Below are 27,188 nucleotides of genomic sequence, written 5' to 3'. Positions count from 1 at the left end.
TGCTTACAGAAAAGTTGCAGCCCTTGTTCTACAGCAAACATAAAAGACAAACACAAACACAGCTAAAATGAGGAGATAATTGCCACAGCAGATAAAACAAAATACTAAAAAATACTTGGTTAATCCAAAGAAGCCAGGAAAACAAAGGAACAGAGATACAGTTCAAAAATTAGAAACAAACAGTTGATGGCAGACTTCATTCAGCCCAACCAGATGAGTAGTTACCATACATATAAGGAAATCAACACCTCACTAACACGAAGGAGCTGTCAGACTACATTACCACCACACCACTTAAGTCCTTTTCAATATTAAGACACAGATTAAAAACTGAAGGACGAGGAAAACAGACCGCACTGCGGCTCTGCTCTTATCAGACAAGGCCAGCTCCTAGGAAAGACATCAGTTCTGGGCTACCTCACGGCAAGAGCTAATTCCTCAAGCTCTCTCTAGTTATTCTCTTAGCGACACAGATCCAAATGCATGAAGCACGGGGAACAATGAAAGAAGAAAGGCCACAACCACAGCACGCTTCTCGAATTTATAAATCAACTAAGAATTATCAGACCAAACAATATGATGGCATTTACAGAATATCACAACTGCAGAACAGTTTTTTCGCATTAACGTGAGGCCACACACTGGCCACAGAGCAATTCTAAGCATATTTAAAGAATTGAAACCATACTATGTATGTTCTCTGAGCACAGAACAATTAAAACCAGGATCAAAAACCAAAAGCAAAATCCCCAAATATTTAAAAGTAAATTTTGTTCTAAGAAGTCTAGCCTAAGAGGACAAAGGAGGGTACAGGTCTCCGGGACCGGAGCTGGGGTGTGTGTGTGTGCAGGGTCTCTGCAGGAGGAGCAGCCACTCTTGACTACTGAGGCATCTCTCCGACCCCCACTCAAAAATTTTCCCACGGGATCTACAATGCTAGGTGGTCCTAAGGTGAGGAGCTGGACAAACTAACATGCTATGCACGAAGACAGACACAAGCAGAAGTAGCTTTGGCTGGCTACACCTCAACATGCAGCAGCACCTTCCAGGCTCTGGCAACTATTTGTCTCACCTGCTGCAGTTTCTCTTTCTTAAATAATCTCATGAATTGTGTGTGTTGCTGTGTTCACATGTGTGTGTGTGCAGGTGTGCCATGCCGTATGTATGGGGGTCAGAGAACAACGTTCAGTAGTAGGTTTTCTCCACCCACCACGGGTCAACTGTGGCTTCTGATGCACGGTTCAGGCCCTTATCCCTGCTCTACTCACTCAATGCAAGTTCCCTCTCGTCTTGTACTGTGCCCTCTGCACCCTGACCCCTGCTTTCCCACCAACTAGGACTTCCTCTTGGCTACACCATCCATACTTGGAGCTGCTCTTTGCTTTCCGTGGTGGCGCACGCCTTTAATCCCAGCACTTGGGAAGCAGAGGTAGGAGGATCACAGTGAGTTCGAGGCCAATCTGGTTTACAAAGGGAGTTCCAGGATGGCCAAAACTGTTACACAGAGAAACCCTGTCTCGAAAAACCAAAAAAAAAAAAAAAAAAAAAAAAAAAAAAGAAAAAGAAAAAAAAGGAGAAACACTTATCTTTGTTTTGGGTGATTTCCTACACGAGCACTACATTTACAACACCTTTACCCCATCTTCTCCCCACTCCAGCTCCTTCCATGTCTCCCCTACTCCTCCCAAATTCATGACCTCTTCAATTATTGCTGTTATATAGCTTTTCTTTTTAAATTATTTATGTGAACAAAATGCTTTATCTGCATGTAAAACATGCTACAAACAACATCCTGACTCTTAAGTTTAGCAACCAGGGCTTTAAACAACATCAGGCTTCCTGTGTGCACCAACTCCTACCTGCTCTCTGTCTGGCAGACTACGTATGCAGCATGCAGGCTGTCACAGCTGCACTCCTGTTACCTAGTCTGCATTTCTTCCAGGCGGGAACAGTTGCAGCTAACTCTCTAGCCAGCAAGAAGTGTAGACAGTAAGTTTTTCTACACACTGGATACGAGGTTCTTTCATGCACCCAAGTAGCAGTTAGGAACAATGAACCATCAGCTCAGCCAAAGTCTCCTCAGAAAACCCCCAGAGTGACAGCCATCAGCAAATGGGTTATAATAACAATAATTAAAGCCTTGAGTGTGGATGAGCTTGACAAGAACACTATCAAACAGGATACTTGAATCTGTGTTCACTGAAATTCAATGTATGCATAAGCCTATATTTCTGAGGAAGGGAGTATATTTGGTCATATTCTCAAACAAATTCCTAGGTCTAAAAAGGTTTTTAAAAAAGTATGGAAGAGGGAGAAGCTGAAATGTGACCCAGGGAGCATTATTTATAAGAGTGTGCCACAATCTGGGGATTAGAGAGTGGTGGGGAGAGGGCATGGGATACGTTAGTGTCTCGTTTCCAGTTTACTGTGTGAGTCAGGGCAACCTCAACACACACGATTTTGATTTAGAATTGGGCAATGTATCCCTAAGATGTGCTGACTCAGACATCATGACTCCTGGGCTTCGTACACTCTGTGAAAACCAGCATTTTTAGGTCTGCAGATGGGGATTTCTACATTCCCAGTCAAAATGTGACTGTTCTCCTACCCCGTCCTCCCCTCTCCCCAGCACAAGTAAAGGCACGACTGCGGCAGGCAGCCACCAGACTCTGCACTAGAGATGTCTTTGTATCACTATGATCGTGATACAGCTCACAACTGCTGCACATTGTCAGCATCTGAGTCATCAAAGGCAAGAAACAAAGCAAAACAGAAAAAAGTTTTGAAGATACACAGGATTCGGTTTGCAATGCAGCTAACTGGTAAGACAGACAATGAAATTCAAATTAAAAGACAAGGATGGGGTTAGCAAGATGGCTCACTAGGTTCCAATGGCTGGCAGTCTGGCAAGCTGAGTGTGACTCTTGGGACCTGCATAAAAGTGGACGGAGAGAACCCTCTCCAGAGTTGTCCTCTGACTTCCACGTGCATGCCATACACACAGTAAAAGAAAAATGAGAAACAAAAATCTAAGCATGTTAGTATTGCATACATTATTACAAAGGGATCAGAAATGGAATTCATCTTTTCTTTCTCAATTCTCGACCCCCCAGGATGCATTATGAAACCCTTCAAAAGCCACAGTGGGCATAAAACACATTCTCGAATCACATGGGTTCAAACCACAGCATTCTTCCCAACTACCACTCAAGAAAGCCAAAAATAATCTAGCCAAGACAACTTGCACATGTGAAACTGTATGGAACACTGTTCTGGGAACCTTGAAATATTACTGACACACCTGTCTTAATTTATGGAAATCCCTTCCAGTCTTGTGCACAGGAGAAAGCTACCGGTTACCAGCCCATTACAAAAAGACTGTCAGGGACTGCGAAGTGAGAGGCTAGACCAATGCTGGCTTGCTGTTTAGCAAACTGCAGTTCAAAACTTCAATATATGAAACAATAAAACTTTCAGAAACTTTATGAGAGGCAGCTCATAAAACACAACAGTCAGATGGTGCACACATCTTTAATCCCAACACTCAGAAGGCAGAGGCAGGCGGATCTCTGAGCTCAAGGCCAGCCTGGTCTACAGAGCAAGTTCCAAGACAGAGAAACCCTGTCTTGAAAAAACAAAAACATGGTGATGGAGAGATGGCTCAGAGGTTAAGAGCACTGCCTCCTCTTCCAAAGGTCCTGAGTTCAATTCCCAGCAACCACATGGTGGCTCACAACCATCTGTAATGAGGTCTGGTGTCCACTTCAGGCCTGCACGGATACATGCAGACAGAACACTGTCTACGTAATAAATAAACAAACAAAAAAGAAATAAAAAAGAAATAGAAAAAACAAAACAGACAAAAACCCACATATAGACATATAGACAGCTATTAAACTGAAAATGTTCAATTACATTAATCAGTAAAACCTATTAAAATTAGCAAAAATCGGGGCTGCCTGGAATCCCTGATCCTGTGCACTGACATCCCATCTGAACTGGTGAGTGAAAGCGGACCCTGGGGCAACCTGCCCTGGAAGAGAGCACAGACCCCCATCCCCCAGCTCCCTCTGCAGGCTTGTCTCTGTTTCTCCCGGCCCTGTCTCTCCCAAGCTTTCCCTAGTGTTCTCAGGTGTCCTGCTCCTGTTCTAAGGCCATCCACCCAAAGGGGTCAGACTCTGGCCTCCAGGCAGGTCTGAGGATTCCTGCGGAGGGGTGCGGGCTCCTTCAGATTGTGCTGCCAGGTTCGCTGTGTGATATTCCATCCCGCCCTGCCCCCACCTTGGCCCTTTTGTCTGGGCGGCAACCCTGGGCTGCCTGGAATCCCTGATCCTGTGCACTGACATTCCATCTGAACTGGACACCAAGCGCCTCCGGGCTCCTTTTGAACGAAGAGATAGGCAGGCGCCAATGCAGGAGCTCCTCCAACACCATGAAAGGCAACATGACATCACCACAATCCAGACATCCCGAAACAACAAGAATTGAACACCCTACCCCAGAAGATACAGAAGAAACCGACCTTAAACAGTACTTTATGAAAATAATAGAGGACCTTAAACAGGAGGTAAAAAACTGCCATAAAGAAATGGAGATGACAAACAAAAAGGTAGACGAAATAAATAAATCTCTCAAAGATACCCAAGAAAAACAAGAAAAACAAGAAAAAGCAATCAAACACGTAAGGGAAACAGTACAAGACCTGATAAATGAAATGGAGGTATTGAAGAAAACACAATCTGAGGGACGACTGGAAATGGAAACTCTGAGTAAACGAACAGAAACTTCAGAGACAAGTATTTCCAACCGAATACAAGAGATGGAAGAAAGAATCTCGGACTCTGAAGATACTATAGAGGAAATAAATTCACAGATTAAATAACTAAACAAATCTAACAAATTCTTAACACAAAACATTCAGGAAATCTGGGACACCATGAAAAGACCAAACCTAAGAATAATTGGGGTAGAAGAAGGAGAAGAATTACAACTCAAAGGTCCAGAAAACATATTCAACAAAATTATAGAAGAAAACTTCCCCAACCTAAAGAAGGATGTTCCTATGAAGGTACAAGAAGCCTACAGAACACCAAATAGACTGGATCAAAAGAAAGCATCCCCACGCCATATAATAATCAAAACACAAAACATACAGAATAAAGAACAGATATTAAGAGCTGCAAAGGAAAAAGGTCAAGTAACATATAAAGGGAAACCTATCAGAATTACACCTGATTTCTCAATGGAAACCATGAAAGCCAGAAGAGCTTGGATAGATGTGCTACAGACACTAAGGGAACATGGATGCAAGCCTAGACTACTATACCCAGCAAAGCTTGCATTCACCATTGATGGAGAAAACAAGATATTCCAGGACAAAAACAGATTTAAACAATACGCAGCCACAAATCCAGCCTTGCAGAAAGTAATAGAAGGAAAATCACAAACCAAGGAGTCCAACAACGCCCACAATAACTCAGGCATCTAGCGACCCTTCACCAGCACAACTAGAAGAAGGGAAACACACAAACTCTACTACAAAAAAAAAATAACCGAAGTTAACAACCACTGGTCATTAATATCACTTAATATCAATGGACTCAATTCACCTATAAAAAGGCACAGGCTAAGAGACTGGATACGAAAACAGGATCCAACATTTTGCTGTTTACAAGAAACACACCTCAACCACAAAGACAGACACCTACTCAGAGTAAAGGGTTGGGAAAAGGTTTATCAAGCAAATGGCCCTAAGAAACAAGCGGGTGTGGCCATACTAATTTCCAACAAAGTTGACTTCAAACTAAAATCAATCAGAAGAGATGGAAAGGGACACTTTATACTCATAACAGGAAAAATCCATCAGAATGAAGTCTCAATCCTGAATATCTATGCCCCTAATATAAAAGCTCCCACTTATGTAAAAGAAACACTTCTAGAACTCAAGGCAGCCATCAAACCACACACACTAATAGTTGGAGACTTCAACACTCCTCTCTCACCAATGGACAGGTCAATCAGACAGAAACCTAACAGAGAATTGAAAGACTTAATGGAGGTAATGAACCAAATGGACTTAACAGACATCTATTGAACATTCCACCCAAATAGGAAAGAATATACCTTCTTCTCTGCGGCTCATGGAACCTTTTCGAAAATTGACCATATACTTGGTAACAAAGCAAACTTCCACAGTTACAAAAAAATATTAGTAACCACCTGTGTCTTATCGGATCACCATGGATTAAAATTAGAATTCAACAACAATGCTACCCCCAGAAAGCCCTCAAACTCATGGAAACTGAACAGTCAACTACTGATCCACACCTGGGTCAAGGAAGAAATAAAGAAAGAAATTAAAGTCTTTCTTGAATTTAATGAAAACAAAGACACAACATACTCAAACCTATGGGACACAATGAAAGCAGTGCTAAGAGGAAAGTTCATAACACTAAGTGCCCATTTAAAGAAAACGGAGAAAGCACTCATTGGTGACTTAACAGCACACCTGAAAGCTCTGGAAAAAAAAGAAGCAGACTCACCTAGGAGAAGTAGAAGACTGGAAATAATCAAACTGAGGGCAGAAATCAACAAAATAGAAACACAGAAAACAATCCAAAGAATCAATGAAACAAGAAGCTGGTTCTTGGAGAAAATCAACAAGATTGACAAACCCTTAGCAAAACTAATCAAACGGCAGAGGGAGAACACACAAATTAATAAGATCAGAAATGAAAAGGGGGACATAACCACAGACACAGAGGAAATTCAGAGAATCATTAGATCTTACTACAAAAGCCTGTATGCCACAAAATTGGAAAATGTAAAAGAAATGGACAGTTTTTTTAGATAAATACCATATACCAAAGTTAAACCAGGACCAGGTAAATGCTCTAAATCGTCCTGTTAGTCGCGAAGAATTAGAAACTGTTATCAGAAACCTCCCTACCAAAAAGAGCCCAGGACCAGATGGTTTCAATGCGGAATTCTACCAGAACTTCCAAGAAGACCTAATACCTATACTCCTTAAGGTATTTCATAATATAGAAACACAAGAGTCACTGCCAAATTCCTTCTATGAAGCTACAGTTACCCTGATACCTAAACCACACAAAGACTCAACCAAGAAAGAGAATTACAGGCCAATCTCACTCATGAACATTGACGCAAAAATTCTCAATAAAATACTGGCAAACCGAATCCAAGAACACATTAGAAAAATTATCCATTACGATCAAGTAGGCTTCATCCCAGAGATGCAGGGCTGGTTCAACATACGAAAATCTATCAATGTAATCCATCATATAAATAAACTGAAGGAAAAAAACCATATGGTCATCTCATTAGATGCTGAAAAAGCATTTGACAAAATTCAGCACCCTTTTATGATAAAGGTCTTGGAGAGATTAGGGATACAAGGGTCATTCCTAAATATAATAAAAGCTATTTACAGAAAGCCGACAGCTAACATCAAATTAAACGGAGAGAAACTCAAGGCTATCCCACTAAATTCAGGAACATGACAAGGCTGTCCACTCTCTCCTTATCTCTTCAATATAGTGCTTGAAGTTCTAGCAATAGCAATAAGACAACATAAGGGAATCAAGGGAATTCAATTTGGAAAGGAAGAAGTTAAACTTTCATTATTTGCAGATGATATGATAGTATACATAAGCGACCCCAAAAACTCCACCAAAGAACTCCTACAGCTGATAAACTCCTTCAGTAACGTGGCAGGTTACAAGATCAACTCCAAAAAATCAGTCGCCCTCCTATACACAAAGGATAAGGAAGCAGAGAGGGAAATCAGAGAAGTATCACCTTTCACAATAGCCACAAATAGCATAAGATATCTGGGAGTATCTCTAACCAAGGAAGTGAAGGATTTATTTGACAAGAACTTTAAGTCTTTGAAGAAAGAAATTGAAGAGGATACCAGAAAATGGAAGGATCTCCCCTGCTCGTGGATTGGGAGGATCAACATAGTAAAAATGGCAATTCTACCAAAAGCAATCTATAGATTCAATGCAATCCCAATCAAGGTCCCATTAAAATTCTTCACAGAGATTGAGAGGACAATAATCAACTTTATATGGAAAAACAAGAAACCCAGGATAGCCAAAAAAATCTTATACAATAAAGGTACTTCTGGAGGCATTACCATCCCTGACTTCAAACTCTATTACAGAGCTACAGTATTGAAAACAGCTTGGTATTGGCATAAAAACAGAGAAGTTGACCAATGGAATCGTATAGAAGACCCGGATCTTAAACCACAAACCTACGAACACCTGATTTTTGATAAAGGAGCCAAAAGTACACAATGGAAGAAAGAGGGCATCTTCAACAAATGGTGCTGGCATAACTGGATGTCAACCTATAGAAGAATGAAAGTAGATCCATATCTATCACCATGCACAAAACTCAAGTCCAAATGGATTAAAGACCTCAATATTAATCTGAACACATTGAGCTTGATAGAGGAGAAAGTGGGAAGTACTCTACAACAAATGGGCACAGGGAACCGTTTCCTAAGCATAACCCCAGCTGCACAGACATTAAGGGCAACATTGAATAAATGGGACCTCCTGAAGTTGAGCAGCTTCTGTAAAGCAAAGGACATTGTCACTAAGACACAAAGGCAGCCTACTGACTGGGAAAAGATCTTCACCAACCCTGCAACTGACAAAGGTCTGATCTCTAAAATATATAAGGAACTCAAGAGACTAGACGGTAAAATGCCAATTAACCCAATTAAAAAATGGGGCGCTGAACTGAACAGAGAATTCTCAACAGAAGAAGTTCAAATGGCCAAAAGACACTTAAGGTCATGCTCAACCTCCCTAGCTATCAGGGAAATGCAAATCAAAACAACTTTGAGATATCATCTTACACCTGTCAGATTGGCTAAAATCCAAAACACCAATAATAACCTTTGCTGGAGAGGTTGTGGGGTAAGGGGTACACTCATCCATTGCTGGTGGGAATGCACACTTGTGCAACCACTTTGGAAAGCAGTGTGGCGATTTCTCAGGAAATTCGGGATCAACCTACCCCAGGACCCAGCAATTCCACTATTGGGAATCTACCCAAGAGATGCCCAATCATACTACAAAAGCATATGCTCATCTATGTTCATAGCAGCATTATTTGTAATAGCTAGATCATGGAGACAACCTAGATGCCCTTCAGTGGAAGAATGGATGAAGAAACTGTGGAATATATACATGCTAGAATACTACTCAGTGGTAAAAAAACAATGACATCTTGAATTTTGCAGGCAAATGGATGGAAATAGAAAACACTATTCTGAGTGAGGTAACCCAGACCCAAAAAGATGAACATGGGATGTACTCACTCATAATCGGTTTCTAGCCATAATTAAAGGACATCGAGCCTATAAATTTGGGATCCTTGAGAAGATAATAAGAAGGTGAACTCCCAAAAAAAGATATAGTAATCCACCTGGATATTGGAAGTAGACACGATCACCAGGCAAAATTGGGAACTTGAGGGTTGGGCAAGACTGGGCCAAGGGAAGATGGGGAGAGAAAAGTGTGAAGGGGAGAATGGGGGGAGCTCGGAGGAATGGGATGCTTGGGATACAGGAAGGGTGGATATGGGAGCAGGGAAGCATATATCTTAATTTAAGGAGCCACCTGAGGGTTGTCAAGAACTTGACCCTAGAGGGGTTCCCAGGTTTCCAGGGAGACGCCCCCAGTTAATTCCTTGGGCAGCTGAGGAGAGGGAGCCTGAAAAGGCCAGTTCCTATAGCCATACTGATGAATTTCTTGCATATTACCATAAAACCTCCACCTGGCGATAGATGAAGAAAATGACAGAGCCCCACATTGGAGCACCGGACTGAGCTCCCAAGGTCCTGATGAGGAGCAGAAGGAGAGAGAACATGAGAAAGAAAGTCAGGACCGTGAGGGAACCTCCATCTGGCGATAGATGGGGAAAATGACTAAGCCCCACATTGGAGCACTGGACTGAGCTCCCAAGGTCCTGATGAGGAGCAGAAGGAGAGAGAACATGAGGGAGAAAGTCAGGAACGAGAGGGGTGCGTTCACTCATGGAGACGGTGGGACAGAACTAATGGGAGATCACCAACTCCAGTTGGAATGGGACTGATGGATCATGCGACCAAACCCGTCTCTCTGAATGTGGCCAACAGCGGGGGCTGACTGAGAAGCAAAGGACAATGGCGCTGGGCTCTGACTCTTCTGCATGGACGGGCTCTGTGGGAGCCTTCTCAGCTTGGTCGATCACCTTCCTGGACCTGGGGGGAGTTGGGAGGACCTTGGTCTTAGCATAGAGTAGGGAACCCTGATGGCTCCTTGGCCTTGAGAAGGAGGGAGGGGAGGTATGGGTGGAGGGGAGGGGAGGGAAGGGGGAGAAGGAGAGGAGGGAAGGGGGAGGAGGAGGGGAGGGAGGGGGGAGGAGGAGGGGAGGAGATGGAAATTTTTAAATATAAAAAAATAAACCATGAGAGAAAAAAAAATTAGCAAAAATCTAAAACAAATTGCTTCCATTATATTGGTTTTCTTTCTTTCTTTCTTTCTTTCTTTCTTTCTTTCTTTCTTTTTTTTTTTTTTTTTGGTTTTTCGAGACAGGGTTTCTCTGTAGCTTTTATAGAGCCTGTCCTGGAACTAGCTCTTGTAGACCAGGCTCAAACTCACAGAGATCCGCCTGCCTCTGCCTCCCGAGTGCTGGGATTAAAGGCATGCGCCACCACCACCCGGCTCATTATATTGGTTTTCAATAATTTCTAGAATATACATGTGTGTTCAGCAACATATGTCAAGCAACTAAAAAAAAAATCTCAGACACTTTGACTGGTTTAATTTCACCTTTATTAATCTAACGTTGATAAAAACCCTAAAATATAGAACCCGAGTTCAGTACCCAGCTCCTCTTCTATCTAGTGAGTTAAAGGCCAGCCTGAGCCACAGGAGACTCTGTCTAATCCTGTCCCCAACACAGATGTCAAAAAAAGTTTAAATGTTATGTTTATCTTACCCAACAAAAACTTTTAGCAGATATGCAAAATTCTGATTTGAAACCAGACTTTACTACTAATGTATTTATTCATGTTAGTTAGTTCTTTAAGTTTTTAGCTGTCTGAAACAACATTCAGTAAAGCTGCAACCCTGTTTATTGTTTATTTTTATTGTACGTGTTTAAATGTTTAGCCTGCATGTATGTAGTGCACTACATGTATACAGTGCCCTTAGAGGCCAAAAAAGGGCATCTGATCCCCTGGAAATAAAGTTATAGGCAGTTGTGAGCTGTCATGTGGGTGCTGGGAACTGAACCCAGGTCCTCTCCAAGAACAGCCAGTGCTCTGAACATCTCTCCATGATAAACTGTATCTAGTTTTATTATGTGTAGTGCTTATATATATTGGGGAGAGTGGATGTCCACATGTGTATGGAGGTGGACATCATGCCAGCTTTTCTGTGGGTTCTGGGGACTGACATCTGAGCAACAAGCTTTAAGGACTGAGCCATCTCCCCAGCCCTCCCGAAACTTTCAACACAGGGATAGTATGACATCTGCCCTCAGGGGTCAAGAAATCACACCTCATCTAAACAAAGCCTTAGAAATAAAGTGTTCCTTACATGTAAGGAAAGAAAAAGGAACCAGAAGTAAAGCCAGCAATAATTCTGTTGTTTGTGCAAATTTGGGGTAATCAGCTATGGGAACAAATGTCACCATGCAAATGGGAGTCACAGGACAACATCCTTCAAGCTGAGCAGAGCACATGACTGAACTGTCCCCATAGCTCTTTGAAAAAAGGGTTTTGCTGACACTGCAGACCTCTGATGATAAAGCATTCAGCAAGTTAGAACAATGGTAATTTGGAATAATTTTCTGGTCATAAAAAGTAAGAAATGAAGCAAGAAAAATCTACTCAAAGCCAAATTCCATGTCTAGTTTCCTTAGTTACTTTGAGAATCTCACTTACCCTTCTGGTGTTTTCAAGGATCTTGGGGTCAGGTTTTCCGTAGTTAGGAGGATTGGCATGTGGATCATATCCAAGTTTAGAAAGCATGGGTGCAATTACTGCCATGTCTTGTAGAACATCTGGGGGTATCTTCCCAACCCACTTTGATAGAGCCCCCATGTTGACAGGCTTGATGACTTGGTCTGTTGATCTTTCCACTCTGAAAAAAAAAAAAACATGAACAATTCCTTACCAAAAATCTAAACAAAACAAACCATGGTGGCATCCGCCTATAACCTCAGCTCTGCAAGAGCAGAGCAGGAGGGTCAGGAGGCCCAGAGGATTCCAGTGTGTAAAAGCAAGTCAGAGGTCAGCCTGACTCCATGGGACACTCATCTCACAAAGAGAAAAGAGTTAAACAATTGTAAATTCTATTTGATAGCTTTAAATTCTTTGTCAGAGCTGGTGAGATGGCTCAGTGGGTTTAAAAGCACTTAACAGAAGACAACTAACTCTCAAAACTTGTCTTCTGACTCATAAAGTGTATCACTATTTATTCTCTCTCTCCCCGCTGAGCCAAACGATGTGCCCATGTCCACTCACTCACATACACACTCTCTTTAACACACACACAGATAATAAACATAATAAAAATGTAAAAGAATGGGCAGCAGACAAGTGTCTCCTCCAGTCTTAGAAAGCAGGCAACATGTGGTCTTGACATGTACTAGGGATTTCAGTTACCACTCTGGCACTCTCCGTCTCCCTGGAACCTTAAAACACAGTATTTGACACACTGGTGTGATTCAAAACCCACAGCCCAGCCGGGAGGTGGTGGCGCACGCCTTTAATCCCAGCACTTGGGAGGCAGTGGCAGGAGGATCTCTGTGAGTTCAAGGCCAGCCTGGTCTACAACAGCTAGTTCCAGGACAGGCACCAAAGCCACAGAGAAACCTTGTCTCGAAAACAGACAAACAAACAAAAAACCAAACCAAAACAAACCAAAACAAAAAAACCTAGCCAACATGAACCAGCCAGCACCCAATCGGTCATGAGAGTCCAGCCTCTGCTCAGCCCCCAATAATAAAGCTGTCCACAGTCAGGCTGTCTGTCAAGCCGCAGCTGAATCAGTGTGCAGCAACTACTACCAGATCTCGAGTCCTCCATATCGAAGCATCCGTGTTGGAGTGAACATGCAAAGAGGAAGAACAGAAGTCAAGAAACCAAAGCCATGAAATGCCACCAGTAGCCATATTTTTAAAGAGTAATATTAGAAAAATTTCAGGTTTTATCTTTGTGAAAGATGGTTTCAATATGCACAGGACCGGGAAGATAGCTAAGTCAGTAAAAGGCACTTGTCACCAAACCTGGTGACTTGCGCTCTATCCCCAGAACCTACTAACTTCTACAAGTTGTCCTCTGAGTTCCATATATACACAGTGTCATGTGTATATACACAGACACACACATAAATAAATACATGTAATTTTAATAATTCTAACAAACATACTTTTGGGGGGGGTTGTTTGTTTTTGCTTTGTTTTTCAAGACAAGGTTTCTCTGTGAAGCTTTGGGGCCTGTCCTGGAACTAGCTCTTGTAGACTAGGCTGGCCTCAAACTCACAGAGATCCACATGCCTCTGCTTCCCAAGTGCTGGGATTAAAGGCATGCACCACCACCGCCCAGCTAAAATATTTTTAAATGTACCTATACCAAAAATTCAGGTGCTATGGGACTGGAGACACGGCTCAGAAGCTAACAGCACTTGTTGCTCTTAAAGAGGACCAAAGTTCAGGTCCTAGCACCCACTTTGGGTGGCTCACCACTGCCTGTCACTCCAGCTCCAGATGATCTAACATCCCCTTCTGGCCTGGGTGTGCACCACAGAGCACATGAGTGTACACAAAGACCCACACATATGCATAGATAAAATCTTTTTAAAAGCATGTTATATTGGAGGCTGGAATGATGGCTTAGTAGTTAAGAGCACTTATTCTTGCATAAGAGCAATATTCACCTCCCAGCACCCACATGGCAACTCACAACTATTTGTGACTCCAGTTCCAGGTGGCGCCCTATTCTGACCTCCACAGGCACCAGACGCACAGATGGTGAACATACATACACGCAGACAGAACTCATACACATAAAGCAAAATATATAAACCTAAAAGTAAAAATGTGCTACATACAGATGATATTTATAACATAATTGTTTACACATGTGGGCATGTGCACACAAAGAATCATGAACAAAGGCTAACAAACCAGCAGTGGGATAATAAAATTTTATAACTAACATATGAAAGAGAAATAGAAATCAGACTATGAAAAGATGCAAGATAGAGCAAACTGATAAATCTAGGCACCAAAGATCAAGAGCTGCTAACATCACAAAAGAAAGAGAACCACGCACTGATGAATAACATTGCCAACTCAGACTGTGGGCCTGCCTAAGCCTCTAGGTTCAGCTGCCAACTGGTATAGAGTATAGAACTGAGAAAAATGTGGGGGGAATCAGCATGCCACAAATAACATTTCAGACTACTATGCCTGTATCCTTCAAAAATAAAGTACATGGTTAAAAAGATGGCTGGCGATGGCTCTAGGTAACCCTGCTGCTGCTCTTGCAGGAGACCCGCACTCCTCCAGCCAGTGCAACACGTGGCTCTAGGGCAGTGCTTAGCCTTCCTGATGCTGCGACCCTTTAATACAGTCCTCATGTTCTGGTGACCCCCAACATACATTGTTTTCATTACTACTTCATTTTGCTACTGTTATGAATCTTTTTGCAGATCTATTTACTTTTACGTATACGAGTGCTCTGTCTACATGTATCCCTGCAGGCCAGAAGAGGACATCAGATCTCACTACAGATGGCTGTGATCCACAATATGATGCTGGGAACTGAACTCAGGACCTCTGGAAGAGCAGCCAGTGCTCTTAAACGCTGAGCCATCGATCCAGCCTGTTGTGAATCTTAACATAAATATCTGTGTTTTCCAGTCATCTTAGGCAACTCCCATGAAAGGGTCATTTGACCCCTAAGGGGTCGAAACTCTGCTCTAGGGGCTCCATCAACCTTTCTTATTCTCCACAGGCCCAAATAGACATGGTACACACACACAGAGACATAGAAACACATAAAAATAAACATACCCTGCACTCAGGAAGTGTGAATCTCCGTTAAGTTTGAGGCTAGCTAGGTCTAGTTCCAGGTCAGCCAAGGCTACACAGTGCGCCTCTCTCAACAAATAAAATAAAACCTTCAATGTGTGGTAGACAGCTCAGCAGTTAGGAGTGTTTCCTACTCTTGCAGAGTATCTGGGCTCAGTGCCCAGCACTCACACCAAGCCCTCTTCTGGCCTCCAAGGGGTCCCAGCACACATGCGACATACACTCACCAAGACACAAACATGGACATATAATGTAAAGCCATAAAATAAAAATGTTTTAAAATGTAAATGTGTGGTAAAGAAAGGAATGGAGCACTTGGAAAACCTGCAGATAAAGGTAATTAAGACATGTCAGGTTATTACCATTTGGTTTTTGAGACAGGGCATCACATGTAGCCAGGCAGATTACAACTCCTGTTCTCATCTCTGCTCTTTCTTTCTTTCTCTTCTTCATTAAAGCCTCTAACACACGGTTTTCTTACTTCATATAGAGCCTTTATCTTGCTTTGTTTGTCTGCTTCATCCACTTATCCCGCACACCTCCACTCAAATGTCACAGGTTTTTTCTGACATTCCTCCGGCCGTTTCTCACAAATACCCATCTCCCTGCCTTATTGCTTGTCATCCAGTGTTTATTACCATCTCACAAAACACACCTTTCGCTTGTCTTTCAACGTATTTATAGGATGGCTTCTCAGTGCTAATAAGAGTCCGAGGAGGGGGGGGAAGCTTTGCTTTGTCCGTCTCATTAGCGCTAAGGCCCATCGTGGGGAACACTACCTCGCACGGAATAGGATGTGCAATAAAAATGCAGGAAATAAAAGTCATAGTTACATTTAAAGTTTTCTCGCTTCCTTCCTCAAGACAAATAAATTTTAACCAAGAAAGCTCAGAACTGAACGATATAATCAGGTGGGTCTTTATTCTTTAATTCACAGATTGAGTAAATTACGTTGACATTGCTAAAATAAAAGTTATTTGGTCATGATATCCTAACAGTCTTGATATACAGTTGAATTCCTTTCATTGGTTTGAGCATCTGGCAGACATTTAAAAAATTTATCTGATATCTCCTTCCCACAATTTCCACTGCGAACTGTGACTAAATAAAGGTTTCATGAAATGACAATTTTTTAAAGATTTAAAAATTTTTCTTACAGCTGGGCAGTGGTGGCACACGCCTTTAATCCCAGCACCTGGGAGGCAGAGGAAGGCAGATCTCTGAATCTGAGGCCAGCCTGGTCTACAAAATGAATTCCAGGACAGCCGGAGCTTATCAGAGAAATCCTGTCTCAAAAAAATAAAGAAAAAAATTAGTTATTATTTGTACGGGTCCGTTCCTGCATGCATGTCTGTGCCCCACATGTGTGGTCGTGTACACAAGTTAGAGAAGGGCACTGGATCCTCTGGAACTGAAGTTTAGGTGCTAGCAGTCAAAGCCAGGTCCCCTGGAAAAGCCGCAAGTGTTCTTAACTGCTGAGTCATCTCTCCAGACCTATTTGGTCCTTGAGGATGAATGCCTCAATAGCTGTCTCTCACTGGGAGGATGACAACCAGTACTCAGTCTCCTGGGAGGCTGCCTCACTGCCCAATCAGGTGCCAGAAGCCTAGAAGGTTCCTGGAGAGCTGCTGGGTTCTGCCACCATCTAAGGAGTCAGCAGCAACCAAAGGGCAAAGCCACCCAGCATCAGGAGGGAAGCCAAGCAAACGAGAGTCTCCCCGTCCCTGTATCTGGGCTCCCACCAGAAGGTGCCGCCTACAGTGGGGTGGGTCTTCCCACATCAATCAGGGCCAACAAGAGAGTTCCTCGGGTAAGGTTCCCTACTCAGGTGAGTCCAACTTGTGGAAAGTTGACATTAAAACAACACATAATACAGTCCTTGGAATTGGAATTACAGGTGGTTGCAAATTGCCTTGACATGGGTCAAACTCGGGTCCTCTGCAAAAGCAGTACTCCCTAATAATTACTGAGTCATTTTTCCACCCCCTTCCCTGATTTTTCTTTGCTTTTGAGATAAGGTCTTCAGTAGCCCCATTGGTGTCTGTCCTGTGTAGTTTTATGTTAATCTGATACAAACTGAAGTCATTTGAGAGGTGAGAAACTTAACTAAGAAAATGCCTCCATAAAATCGATCGTAGGGCACCTTCTAAACTAGTGATTGATGGGGAAGGCCCAGCCCACTGTGGGTGGTGCCATCCCTGGGCTGTTGGTCCTGGGCTCTATAAGAAAGCAGGCTATACAAACCATGAGGAGGAGCAAGACCATAAGCAGACTCCTCCATGGATTCTGCATCAGCTCCTGCCTCCAGGTTCCTGCCTTGTTTGAGTTCCTATCCTGACTTTGGTGCTGAACAGCAATGTAGAAGTGTAAGCCAAATACACCCTTTCTCCCCAACTTGCTTTTGGTCAGGCTGACTCATCACAGCCAGCAGTCACCCAGCCTCCAACTCTCCATATATCAGACCCCGGCAGCCTTGACTCCTGATCCTCCTAGCTCTAGCTCATGCGCTCGGATTACAGGTGTCAGCCACAATCCTTCCCTCTCTCATGACCTAACATGATTTATGTAGCATTAGGACTATCTGTTCTCTAATGGCTGGAAATAATCTAGTTATGATCACCTTATATATGACATCTCTTCACCTTTAATTTCTTTGATGCTAATCAATCTGTTTAAATTCAATATCCATCCTATAAAATCAGTGATTGTCTCTAGAATGAAATGAATAAAAACGCATATTCATGACTTCTTTAAATATTTTATATCTGATTATTTCTCCTCATCTACTGAACAGAAGAAACTGGGGAAATCTGCTTCTATTCTTCAGAAACAAAGGGCATGTCTCAGTTTACAGGAACAGTCAACGCAAGAATAAGGAGAAAACAGCCTCCCGCGGTCTACTCTTCAGCTCCCCCACACGCGGGCCGTGCCTCAGCCTTTATTCTTCTGTGTGGAGACAAAGCAGCCGCACTGCAGTTCGTCCCTGGTCGTCTTATTTTCTCTGTGGAGCAACATCTTGGTGTGTGGCCAGCCAGCCCTGCATTCTTTGCAAACAGCAAATCTGATTTCATTTTTTTTTAACAACCTAATGTGGTTGTAAAAACACTGCATCCCATTTCTCAAATGTTCCCTCACTAGCATGTTTGGCTTTGGCCCTCCAGCATGAAGGGACAATCACTGCGGTTCAATACTGCTTACAATTCTGCAGAGCCTGTTCTGGACTTCAGGAGTAACACAAGGGGCCAGTGCTAAAATGCTAACTAAAATCCCGTATGTGAACTGTCTTGATTTGCTTTCTGTTGCTATGATAAGACACCGTGACCAAAAGTAACTTTGGGAGGAAAGGATTTATTTGGCTTACACATCCCAATCACAGTCCATCCCTGAGAGCAGTCAGAGCAGGAACTAAAACAGGGCAGGGACCTGGAGGAGGCATGAATTGTAGCAGAGACCACGGGAGGCCACTGATTACTGAACTGCTCTCTCCATGGCTTGCTCAGCCTGCTTTCTTACAGAACCAAGGACGGCTTGCACAAGGGCGGTACTGCCCACAACAATCATTAGTCCCACAAATGTTTTCTCTTTATTTTTTAGACTTACTCATTTTATTCTGTGTGTGTCACTGTTTTGCCTGAGTGCATGTATGTGCACCACATGTGTTGAGGGCTGTGGAAATCAGAAGGTGTTAGATCCCCTGGAACTGGAGCTGCAGATGGTTGTAAAGCACTGTGTTGGGCCTGGGGATGGAATCAGGCTCTACAAGAGCAGTAAATGCTCTTAACTGTAAGCCATCTCTGCAGAGCCCCTGGGAGGCATTTTCTCAACTAAAGCTCCCTCTTCCCAAAATGACCCTGGCTTGGGTTAAACAGACAAAAACAAGACAAAACAAAACAAAACAAAAAACCCAACTAAGCAGCAAGGGAAACCAACAGGCTCATAATTGGATTTAGGTTGATGTTTTTGGTTTTTTGTTTGTTGTTGTTTGAGACAGGGTTTTATAAACCTGGCTGTCCTGGAACTCACCATCACCAGGCCAAGCTGACCTTGAAATTACAGAGATCTACCTGCTCCTGGCTTGTTGTTAATTTAAAAAGAAATGAATAAATAAATTATTCAGGGCCTGGGAGCTGGCTGCATCCATGGAGCGTTTGCCTTGCAAGTGTGGAGATGAGTATGATCCTCAGAACCTATGTAAAACTGCACGTGCTCACAATCTTAGAGCTGGAGCAAGAGAGACAGGCAGATCCCTGGGGCTCAGAACCACGGTGACTGCACTTGAGAAACCACCCACAGTGACTTCTCCACAGACACACATACACATGAGCATGGGCGTCAGCACATAGGCGTACCTCACATCAAAGAGCACACACTCCACTTTGCCCTAGTTGTTGCTTAGTGTATAATTTTCTTCAGAATGGACTCTACAAAGTCTGCGTTTCTTTTTTGATGTGTGGCACTGAAGTCTGTGTGTGTCAAACTGGTGGTTAGCCAACAACCAGAGTTTCTTTCTGTTTGTTTTTTGAGACAGGGTTTCTCTGTGTAGCTCAGGCAGTCCTGGAACTCACTCTGTAGACCAGGTTGGCCTTGAACTCAGATCGCCTGCCTCTGCCTCCTGAGTGCTGAGACTAAAGACTTGTTCCACCACTGCCTGACTAGATAAAGTTTTTTATCTGCCTAACCCCACAAGAGCTCTGTGTGTGTTTGGGGCACAGCATTCAGGCAGCTAGTTTCTAACTCTGCCCTTGCTTTTGTTTTCTGTTTCTGTGGAGCCTTGGGACCAGCCAGAAGTCCTCTCCAGGCATGCACGCAAGTCCAGGACCTTGGCCGTCTGCGCTGGCAGGAACACGTCAGAGTCCTTGTGCATGTTCAGGGTTTCTGGAGTTTGTCCACATTGTTATCTACTGCCTCAGGCAGCATGCCAAAACCCCTAAATGTTTCTGGTAACAGGCCCTCAATATTCTCAGCAGCTTCAGGGGCGAACCAGTTCTGGGTCAAAAGGAATAGAGAAAGCTTTTCAAGGAACTACCAAAAAAGCAAACAAGTACCAATTCAGGCTGTCCATTCAGCCCAGCTGACAGAATGATGGTCAGGGCTAAGGAAAATTAAAACAAACAAACAAAAAAAACCCATAAGTATCACCCTTTCCATGAAATTCAGATATTTTATGAATAAGTACTCCCCGAGATGTTTTTAATAGATGTTTATTTTACATGTATGAGTGTTGCCTGCATGTATGCCTGTGCATTACAGTCATGCACTGTTGCTGCAGCCAGACGAGTGTCGGACTCTCTGTAGCCAGAGTGACAGTTATCAAAGGCTTAGAGAGCTGAGAACCAAACCCAGGGCTCCTCTGCAAGAGCAACAAGTGCTCTTACCTGCTGAGCCATCTCTCCGCCCCCCCTAGATATTCTGAGCTTTTGTGTAATTTCTAGATTTCTAAAAAACTTGGTTCTCCCAGGTTTGGTTATTTTCCTGTAGGCTGTGTGTGTGTGTTTCTCACATGGAAGAGGAAAATCCCAGTTCTTTCCTGCATCGTCTTTTTTCTGATGTCACCCTAAACAGCAAAATATTTTGTTTTTTAATTATCACTTGTTTATTTTGCGTGTGAGCGTGTGTGTGTGTACACGTGTGTGTGTACACATGTGTGTACATGTGTGTGTGTTGCACATATGAAGATCAGAGGACATGTAAGGAGTCAGTTTTCTTCTACCAGTTGGGTCCCGGGATCAGACTGAAACTCGGGTCATCAGCCTTGAACACAAGACTGACTTTTAGCCAGGTTCATCTCACTTGCCCAGGAAACATTTTCAAGATCAATTTTTATCATATGCATTCTTAGAGGTGACCGTACAATGAAGAGCATGGAGGCCAGAGGACTTGGGAGAACTGGCTCTCTCCTTCCACCGTGGATATGGAAAGCACCCTTATCTGCTGATAACTCACTGGTCCCCAGAAAACATTTTATGATTGATTTATTTTTATTGTATGTATATGAATGTTTTGCCTGCATGTATGTATTGCACCATGTGTGTGCCTGATATGTACAGAGGCCAGAAAAGGGCTTAGGATCCCCCTGGAATTGGAATTACATACTGCTGTAAGCCATCATGAGAGTCAGTAAGAACAGCCAGTTCCCAGCCTCACTTCAGTCTGACTTTGAAGATGTACTGATATTTATTTGATTGTATGTGTGCACCTCATGTGCGCAACTGTCAGTGGAGGCGGAAGAGGGCATCAGAGCCCCCGACTGGAGAAGTTGTGAATCATTCACCCGGAGTCCAGGAACTGAACTTGGTTCTCTGAAAGAGCAGCAAGTGCTCTAACCACTGAACCATCACTCCAGTCCCCAGCAAAACATTTAAAACCATTTGAAGATGCCTTTTTCCTCAATTCCTATTAAATCAACTTAATGCAAATTTACAATGTTGTGAACCTATGATAAAACAGTAACAGAGAAGTCTGCACTCAAATAATGTGATAAATGATACTGGATTTCAATGAAACGGCAGTAACCATGACCCTTGCATGGAGTCCAGAAGCTGTTATCACACAAGCAGCCAAGATGGCTGAGACACAGTTGTTGAAAGAACAAAAGCCTTAGGTTTCCTTCAGCCTCTACACATTAGGAATACAAACTGAAAAGTAACACAATCATGTTACAGAGACAGAGCAGAAAATTGTGCACTCAGGACAGGAGAGCTGCAACTATAAAAACCAGAACATATTAACGCACAATAGGAAGACGAGATGGGACTGCTGGCATGCTCCTGAAGTTCCCACAGTCCAGAAATATAAGAGGAGGGCCAGAAATTCAAGACCATGCTTGACTATTGTGACGGCTACTTCTGGTTGTCAACTTGACTACATTTGGAGTGAACTACAATACAGAAATGGAGGGCACACCTGTGAGAGACCTTTCGCTTGGTTTGAAATGGGTAAATCCAATTCTAGTCTGAACCTCTGAGGCAGGAAGACACACACCTTTGATCTTGAGGTGGGAAGATTCATGGTGTGGGATGCCCTTCTTTATGCTATGAATACCATTGGTTAATAAAGGAGCTGATTTGGCCAATGGCCAGGCAGAATAGAGCCAGGCAGGAAATTCAAGCAGAGAGAAAGGAAGAAAGAAGGCAGAAGTGAGAGAGCCGTCGGGGAAGCAAGATGTGAGGTAACAAAGCAACAAGTCTCATGGTAAAATATAGAATAATAGAAATGGGTTAATTTAAATTGTAAGAGTTGGTTAATAATAAGGCTGAGCTAACAGGCCAAACAGTTTTAAGTTAAGTAACTAGTATTAAGTCTCAGAGTGGTTATTTGAGAACTGGTGGACAGGAGAGAAACCTCAGTTACAGACCCGCCTTTAATTGGGGTCATACCTTCTGCTGGAAGCCTATCAAAGGACATGGAAGAAGAAAGCTTTTGCTCTTTGTCTGCTTGCCCTGGCCTTGCTAGCTAGCACACCCATTCCTTCACTGGCACTGGAACCTCCTTCTTCGGAACTCCAGCATATACTAAAGACAGGCCGACACATCCAGTCTTGTGGACTGAGCAACCACTAGAGTCTTGGACTTTCCATTCACGGCCAGCCATTGTTGGGTTAGCTTGACTGCAGCCTGTAAGCCATTCCAATAAATCCTCTTTACACACACACACACACACACAGAGAGAGGGGGGGAGGGAGGGAGGGAGGAAGGGAGGAAGGGAGGAAGGGAGGAAGAGAGAGAGAGAGAGAGAGAGAGAGAGAGAGAGAGAGAGAGAGAGAGAGAGAGAGAGAGAGAGAGAGAGAGAGAGAGAATCATTCTATAAGTTTTGTTACTCTAGAGAGCCCTGACTGATAAAACTATATAGGGAGCTCAGGCCACTCTGGGCTACATGATACATGTCCCACCATGAAGGCTGGGTCAGCAGACACTTTTTTAAAAAATGGAACAGAAAGTACAACGAAAGGCAAGTGGCTGGAGCTTTGAGAACAGAGACAGAGTGATTCTGGGGCTGTGATAAGGGGGAAAACATGCAAAACAATGCATAGGGAATTCTGTCCAGCCCTTCTATGAGCCTGCTCCTACCCAGCAGGTGGGAAACTCTCCCCAGTAGACAGTACTCAAGAAGGCCTTATTTATAGAAAGCATAAAGCAGTTCTTTGACTCAGCAAATAAACCATAGACACAAAATTCTAAATACCCAATCTGGCCAAGTAATTTAAATGAACTCCAGAACAAAGCTCAATACTTTTGGAGTATTTATAGAAAGTACAAAAATATCCAAGACCCAAAATAGTAATATTCACAATGTCTGGCGCACAAATAAGCAGAAATACGTAATGAGTAATGAGAAAAATAATCAAACAAAACATAAATAAATCAAGGATTATGAAACACATTTAAAAGCTATTCCATAGATAGTTACCCAAGCTATGACATCATCATCAACAACAACAACAACAAAAACCTCAAATAAAATTTTGATAGGTTTTTGGGGGGTTTTGTTTTGTTTGAGGAAGGATCTCAACTAAGCAGGGTGTCAAATGGCTTGCCTGGAACTCACTATATAGGTCATGCTGGTCTCAAACTCTGTCTCCTGAGCTCTGAGATCCAAGATATATGCCACCACACCCATCATCTAATCAAAATTTGAAAAGTAAGTACCATGCATTGTTTTTAACTAGTAAAGGAGTTTGCTGCAGAAGACAAGATGGACAAGTGGCTGGAGAGTTGTCAGAGTCAGAGTGCCTGCTGCTCTTGGGAAGGACCCAAGCTTGGCCAACAGCGCCTATGTCGAGCAGTTCACAACCCTGGTACTCCAACTCCAGACAACCCGATAGCCTCTTCTGGTTTCTACTGGTATTGCACTCACATAGCACACAAATAAAACAAATCTTTTTTTTAAAGATAAATGAACTTCCAGAATGAAATATTAAGATCACCAGAAAATACGTGTGTGTGCATACACGCATACATGCGCGCGCGCGCACACACACACACACACACACACACACAGAGACACACACACACAGACACAAAGAAAAAAGAGAGCACACAGAGTTTGGGGTTAGCCTAACTGGTTTTTGGTCTTGCTTTGGTCCATTATTTCCTCACTGTGCCCACTTCCCTACACTGTGGAGCCGGGATGTATATTCTGTACCACTGTATACTGGAAGTATGTGATCTGCTTTTTTTAATCTTAATTTTATAGGGGAATATATAGGAATAAAAGTGAAATTTAAGTATAACCAATTTACTCTCCTCAATTTTTCAAAAATTTATTTATTTGTATTTTATGTACATTGGTGTTTCACCTGCATGTTTGTCTGTGTAAGGGTGTCAGATTCCTCAGAACTTGAGTTTCAGGCAATCATGAGCTGCCACGTGGGTACTGGGACTTGAACTGGGGTCCTCTGGAAGAGCAGTCAGTGCGCTTAACCGCTGAGCCATCTCTCCAGCCCCTACTCTCCTGAATGTAACAGCAACTTCTATTCACATGACCTCACTGTAGGAATAAACGTCACCAACAGGTAATGAGTGCTAGGACAGCTAGTTCAGGAGGAAAAAAGCAGACACTGACATCTCACCAATGCTACAATCCCTGTTCTACACATACTGAACTAACAACCTTCTTATATGAACTAGGTGCCCAAATTTTGGAGATTGTCTAGCCTTTTGTAAAAACACATACCCAAAGAAGCAAGGAATGTGGTTCAGTCCCTTGGAAAAATACAAGAGCCCACCAGGGGCAAGCTCTGGAGTCTAGCCTTGTTCTTTCTGTGGTTGATCAAACTCCTACCTGAAGGAGATAATGATGTCCTTATCCATCCCTGTGACATTTTCTAAATTCAGCTTGGTGATGTGACTCAGCACAGGGTTTGCCTAACCTCCCTTTCCCCAGCACTGCATGACCTGGGCCTGGTGGGTACACTTAAAATCCCAGATGGCAGGGGCTGGAGGACCAGAGGTCAAAGTCATTCTCAGCTAACAAGTGAGTCTGAAACAAGAAGAAGAAAGAAGAAAGAAGAGGAAGAGGAAGAGGAGGAGGAGGAAGAGGAGGAGGAGGAGGACGAGGACGAGGAGGGAAGGAAAGAAAAAAGAAAGAAGAAAAAGAAAAAAGAGAAAGAATAAAAAAATCTAAATGTTTTGAACTCACTTGGTAGATGATACAAGCTACAAAATAGCCAATTATTCTTACTTGCAAAAATGCCTAAGAATCAGAAGCCACTGAATGTGGATGGTGGTCACTGCATCCTGAGGTCGGTGACAACAGCTTTTCACTGCATGTAACTTGGGTTTGGACGAATCAAACAAATCACTATATGTATGAATAAACAGTGTGCATAAAAACGGGAGGATAGAAAATAAACTGGTAGCGAACAAACAAAAGAAACCTCACCAATGGAAAACACACACAAACATACACTGTATATCTTTTCTCTTTTTTTCTTGAGACAGGGTCTCTGTGGCCCTGACTGGTTGGTCTGCAACACTTCACAGACCTGGTTGGCCTTGAACTCACAGAAGCTTGTCTCTGTGTCTGGGGGTGGGGGCGTGGGGGTAGGGGGTAGGGAGGTGGGGGGTTGGGGGTGGCCTAAGTGAATGGCACACTTCTACATCTTTATCATTTGAATACAGGGTCAGAAAGAAGAAGAAACACTGCATGTACTCACTTTGACAGAGACACTCCCCCAGCTTTCCCGATCATTTCCTCATGGTGCAAAACTGAATGGTTCCATGGAATATGGAGGAACTTCAAGAGCGTTCTCATCCACCGTTCAGGGTGTAAGACAAGCTGTTCATAGTGGATCAACATGCACTTTTTATAGCCAACCTCCACACACTGGTTGTACATGGTTTCTATGGCCCGATTCCACTTGGTCAAGCAGTCCCTGTAGCTGTTCAGGTCAAAGCCTGCTATGGTTACTTTTCGAGAAATCATCGAATGCACTGATGCCCGGCCATCTCGGACCATCAGGAGAAATTTGGCATTGGGAAATAACCTAGCAAGGTAAGTCAAGGATTTCAGAGCAAAAGGATCTTTGTTACATAAATAAGGCGCTGGCTCCCCGTGTTTCACAATGACCTCCAGAAGGAAGGCTTGCATGGCAGAATCCAGCACTTCATCGGTGACGCCAGCCTCATCCAGGCGGATCTTCTCTTTACTGGACCGGGACCACATCTGCTTCAGGGCAAGGATTCGAGGGATGACCCGGGTTTCCTCTCCACAGCGGATGTCAGGATGTGCATCCAGCATAGCCCTCATGAGCGTCGTTCCACTCCGGGGCACACCTCCGATAAATATTAAAGGCATATCTTTGTGATAGGTGAATGTTTTGTTGGCTTTGGTGTCCTGGCCAGTTCGCACAGTCGTCTTGGGGTTCTCCAGTCTAGCTGGCTGGCTACGTTCCTCTATTCGGTGATGGCACTCCATGGCATGCCGGCCCAAGTAAAACACTGTCACAGAGCTAATCACCAGACATGCCAAAAGTAGGTTCTGCTTCAGCTTTCCCACCATCTTGATGTGGTTATCTTCTTTTTAAATATATATTTTACTCAAAATTATTTTTGTCAAGAAATGTTCAGGCCATGGAGATTTTACTTCAGAAAGATGGTCAGCATCTGGTAGAAAAACAAAGATTACATTATGATTGTACCAGTCAGCAATGGTTCTAGCCAGAAAGCAGCAGAAGCGATCTGGATGCTTGACTCTCCTAAGAACATAAGACCCACAGATGTGAGCAAACAGTGAGCAACATGGTACAGGAGGCTGAGACCAGCGGACTGTATTAAGGCCAGTCTACATTTGAGGACAGCGTGGGCAACTTCGTAAGTCTGTCTCAAAATAAAAGGCTGCTGGGAATACAGCTTGACGGCAGAGTGCTGGCCTACCAAGAAGACCCTCTAGAAGAGCGCCCCATCCCCTCAAACAAACAAAAATGCTTATAATTAGAAACAGTTTTTTTTTATTTAACAAACATGAAGCTATGCACCTGGCTCACAACAGAAAAACAAAACCATTTTTAACATCAAATTTAGCAAATATTTAATACATTTCACTTGTATTCAAATTGCTTTGCA

At 43.2% G+C, this 27,188-nt stretch overlaps 1 protein-coding gene across 2 annotated transcripts in view; it reads right to left on the bottom strand.

Moving 5' to 3' along the window:
• Tpst1 (tyrosylprotein sulfotransferase 1) overlaps positions 1-27,188 on the bottom strand; it is a 65,023-nt gene that overhangs the window by 8,981 nt on the left and 28,854 nt on the right. For both annotated transcript variants that reach the window (XM_038345274.2, XM_038345273.2), the window contains 2 exons: positions 25,781-26,729; positions 11,972-12,170 (listed from right to left, as the gene is read on the bottom strand). In XM_038345274.2, coding sequence (XP_038201202.1) covers positions 11,972-12,170; positions 25,781-26,625 — 1,044 coding nt within the window. In that variant the 5' untranslated portion in view covers positions 26,626-26,729. The remainder of the gene's footprint in view (positions 1-11,971; positions 12,171-25,780; positions 26,730-27,188) is intronic.

The sequence above is a fragment of the Arvicola amphibius genome, chromosome 10, assembly GCF_903992535.2.
Source record: "Arvicola amphibius chromosome 10, mArvAmp1.2, whole genome shotgun sequence".
Taxonomy (NCBI): Eukaryota; Metazoa; Chordata; class Mammalia; order Rodentia; family Cricetidae; genus Arvicola; species Arvicola amphibius.
The sequence above is the reverse complement of the archived record's forward strand: the minus strand, read 5'-3'. Positions and strand labels throughout refer to the sequence as shown.